The sequence below is a fragment of the Colletes latitarsis genome, chromosome 2 (assembly GCF_051014445.1).
Source record: "Colletes latitarsis isolate SP2378_abdomen chromosome 2, iyColLati1, whole genome shotgun sequence".
NCBI lineage: Eukaryota > Metazoa > Arthropoda > Insecta > Hymenoptera > Colletidae > Colletes > Colletes latitarsis.
The window spans coordinates 24,720,105-24,723,918 of NC_135135.1; the positions used below are offsets into that span (position 1 = coordinate 24,720,105).

Sequence of the window (3,814 nt, forward strand, 5' to 3'; positions counted from 1 at the left end):
AGGATTAGCTGAAAGATTTAGAATCGTCTCTCGCGCTCGACGCTCGCTAAACGTCTAATCCGAAAATATGATCATCTTTCTTCAGGATTCCCAAGACACTACTTCCCTAGATATAAAACATAAATAATGAAAACGCAGCCTGAAACCTTGTGATATACTACGCCGCGGAATGATCCTTTATTACATTTTGTCAAGTTTCACTCCGGAAACCTGCTATTGCGATAAACGCGGAGAATCTAGCGTTCCGTTGGAAACGAATGGAAACTTTGCCTTAAGATTTTCGTGAAATTGTCTTATCTCGTAGGAAATACATAAACCGCGGAATTCTCTTCATAGTTCTCGTTGAAATACTTCAGAATTTTGTTGTTAACTCCGTAGTTAAGGGACGAGTAAAATTCATATCCGGACGAAAGTTTCGAACAACGAATAAAATATACGCAACCCTGCCATCCATTATTGGTTAAATAATAATGAAAATTTTTATTTTGGAATGAATTTATATCTCGCGTCTATAAATAAAATTTAGCACACGATTCGACTGAAATTCAGCGAAAAGTTAATTCGTCGATTTGTACTTTTTCCCCCCCCTCGCGGCTATTTCGTTCTGCATTTAAATAGAAATATAAGGGGATTGCGTTATTTAGTTTTAAACTCGTTCATTAGCGTTTCTCGGTGTTAACTTTCGCCATGTGTTGCGCACCGTCGTTAATCTGAATGCTTAAGAATTATTCCGAAATTCAAATACAGGGAAACGCAACGAAAGATACGTTTCCGCTACATAGCTTCACCATTAGTTTACGGTTCCCAAGGGCGTTGCGAAGGGTTGCGTATGCCGCTTATAAGGCCCTGTAACAGGGAGTTGGGTAATGTCGCGTTCTACGAAGGGCTGTCGGCACCAAGTTATAATTGCTATATGTTAACCGAAAGGTTGGGCGGGAAACAACCATGTTTTTTTCCAAACAAAACTTTTTATTTAATAATAATATTTCATATACACATACCGAGAACAAAAATTTGTTCGCTTCTGCGATAACATCTTAAATACGCATGTATTTCATTATGTTTTTTATTCAAAAATTGTTGTTATTAAAAAAATTAATTTTCCGTCATTTTGAAATTGGCGTTATATATACATAATCTTGTCAACCATTCCACCCACATATTTTGCAATACATCGCCGTTCACTTTGTGAACGGTTGCAGGACGACCGTCTGAGCAACCGGACACAATGTATCCCGTATCGATCTGTAAACACATCCACGATGCCGTTCATCGTTATATTATTTACATCTAATTAACAGATTGTTGAGTGGCTAAATAATTAAATTCAACGAGAGAATAAATTTGATCGTAGTAATTACCCTGTATGGATTCGAATCGGAAGCGTTCACAGCACCAATGGAAGCAGCTAGTTTCAAGGGTGCATCGAACAACATTTTAAAACTTTCCCTCCTTTTATGTGTTTTTTTCCAATCGATTATGCACAATGTATCTCTAAATACGTTTTTAAAAATAACAGATTAAAAAGCACTGAAATCGAAGGAGACTGTATCATAAGGCAACTACAATGAGCTTCCCTTATGATGGAAAGGATAATTTCTGTTTTACCTATACCAAGCAATGCAGTCAATTTTTACAGAGTACCGCAAATTCGGATGCGTTACAAAAATATTAATTTCTTCAATAGTTTGTAGATCATTCAAAAAAGGTTTCAAGCTATTATACGCTAAGTTAACTGTCAGAGGCATTACTACATCAATTTGTTTCTGCCATAAAGTTTTTGCTATACAAGAGTGAAATAGTTTACCATTCCTTGATGCCTCTAAAGAAATAGCAAAGGAACGTGTATAAATAACCAGGTCGAATCGGTTGGTCGTAAATTAAGCTAATGTAATACCTTCACAATTTATCTGATAGTTATCCTGGCCTAACGTCTTCACCATTCTTTCTCTGAACGCTTTTAAAAGCATTTTTCTTCCAAAGGGCTCGGTTTTAATAAGAACATTGGCTACGTACGGTACATATCTTTCATGTCCTTCTTTATATCGTATATAAAAATTCTTAAACTTATCTATATGAAGGATAGGAAATGAAAGTACATCATTCTGTGTTTTGCATGAAATTACACGTTGACTATTATCTGTACTCTGCCACAGGTTTTCTGATGCATCTACTAATGTATTTTGCGATTCTGTGTCACCGAGTTTATTACTTGTATCGGTTTCATTATCTGTAACTTTGTCATTTTTCATATCCTTCATCTTGGGACTGTGGAAATATTTCATTTCGTTTTTCTTTGATACCTTCAATATCCATGAAAGTTCTGTAGACTGTTCTGTACTTTTTGTTTGCTCGAGTATCGATTCTACATATTTTTGTTTCTGTTTGTTTATTAATTTACCAAGCAGCCCATTGTCTGCAATAATTCTATGTGGTATCTTACTATTTTTCTCAGGATCTTGCTTGTTCACTTTATTAATGTCTGTACAATGTTTCGATGTCTTCTGGTTTGATACGCCTTCTATTTCATCACTTTTAGTATGTAACATGTCTATATTGATTTCATTAGTATCATTGTTTGACGATGTTGTATTTTCTGTTTTGGATTTTATCTTCTGCAGTATAACACTTGCTAACGACACATTTCGAACACGCGATGGACGTATACTGTTTATATAAAATTCAGAAGAAAATAATAAACTGGTTATGTATGTATTACAAAACATAATAATCTAAACTGTCAAAATTTCTATGAATGATCAGATGAATTTGTTTATTAAGATAGTACACGTTTTATTTATACGTCCATCAATATATACCCAATGTATTTTTGAAATAAATTTATTAAAAAACCACAGTTATAAAGTCATGAATTTAACTTGAAAGATAGTTAAGATAATACTCAACATAACCTAAAACCCTTACACAATACATGCTTGACCATATCGCGCCATCCTTCGAGCATTTCTAAACTACACAGTTTCTACATTCGTTTAAACCGATAACACAATTTAACGTTTGAAAATAAAGTTGAAACTATTTAACAAATGACGCAAAAATTTAATTTCCTTTTAATACTTTTAACTGTATTTTCTTCTGAATGCAAATAAATTGTTAGAAAGCGAAAGCTTAGTAGTCGATCAATGGTAATTTACGAAGGAAATTGATCGGTAGAGCGATGTACACTGATATTGTAAATGAAAATTCTAAACATTCTCAGTGTATTCTATTTGTTCGTATTATAAAATATGCAGCTGATACTAGCAATAAATCTTGTACAGGCATGTTTTTTAACGTTTCAATTCTTAACCGATCGAGCAAAATCAATATCAAGCAGTTCGCAAACTCCAATGTGGACACGGTTTTCAAACAGTGTGCGAACAGTTCTGAACATTCTGGACTTACCATAAAAGATAATCCAGGCTCTGCAAACATGTTTCGATTTTCTATTTTCCCACTTTTTCGAAGCTTCTGCCCTTGTTGCCGTGTCGTCGTCCTAACGTAACATGCTAATACATCTGTACTGCTCAAAGTTTCGATGAACACTGACGCCATATTGGATTTAACATTTACAACCAACATGGCGGTTTAACCCTATATTTTAAAAGTATTCAAATAATACTCATTCAATTTCTATTCAAAATTACTCTATTCAAAATTAATCTATTCAAAATTAAAATGCTTCATGAAATATGCGCTCAGTAATATTCGATTGGTCATAGTTATATCACCAACGAGGTATACGAGTAGACCTATCACCTAATGTATTTTTTTGGCCCGATTCTCTGGGGCTTTAGAGCCCCATTACCATTTC

The 3,814-nt window shown here is 34.3% G+C and overlaps 1 protein-coding gene across 3 annotated transcripts; it reads right to left on the reverse strand.

Annotated features, from left to right (window-relative positions):
- Positions 1 to 948: 948 nt before the first annotated feature.
- Positions 949 to 3,533, reverse strand: LOC143347843 (mitochondrial genome maintenance exonuclease 1). Of its 3 annotated transcripts, none has more exons than XM_076777441.1 (5): positions 3,406 to 3,533; positions 1,898 to 2,667; positions 1,609 to 1,822; positions 1,362 to 1,494; positions 949 to 1,245 (listed from the first exon to the last, which is right to left on the reverse strand). In XM_076777441.1, exons 2-5 carry the CDS (start codon positions 2,547 to 2,549, stop codon positions 1,096 to 1,098), a joined length of 1,149 nt encoding a protein of 382 aa, XP_076633556.1. In that variant the 5' UTR covers positions 2,550 to 2,667; positions 3,406 to 3,533; the 3' UTR covers positions 949 to 1,095. The 3 variants fall into 3 exon arrangements, with proteins under 3 accessions (XP_076633556.1, XP_076633549.1, XP_076633542.1); XM_076777434.1 differs by lacking the exon at positions 3,406 to 3,533 and having other exon boundaries at positions 1,898 to 2,255; positions 2,304 to 3,011; XM_076777427.1 differs by lacking the exon at positions 3,406 to 3,533 and having other exon boundaries at positions 1,898 to 3,011.
- Positions 3,534 to 3,814: the final 281 nt, after the last annotated feature.

Excerpts from the sequence above, each read along its gene's own strand:
- LOC143347843 (XM_076777427.1), bottom strand. The coding sequence starts at position 2,726 with ATGTTTTGTAATACATACATAACCAGTTTATTATTTTCTTCTGAATTT. Across the intron at positions 1,823-1,897 it reads CTATCAGATAAATTGTGAAG|AGGCATCAAGGAATGGTAAA; the intron begins GTATTACATTAG and ends CTATTTCTTTAG. Across the intron at positions 1,246-1,361 it reads CCGATTCGAATCCATACAGG|ATCGATACGGGATACATTGT; the intron begins GTAATTACTACG and ends ATGTGTTTACAG.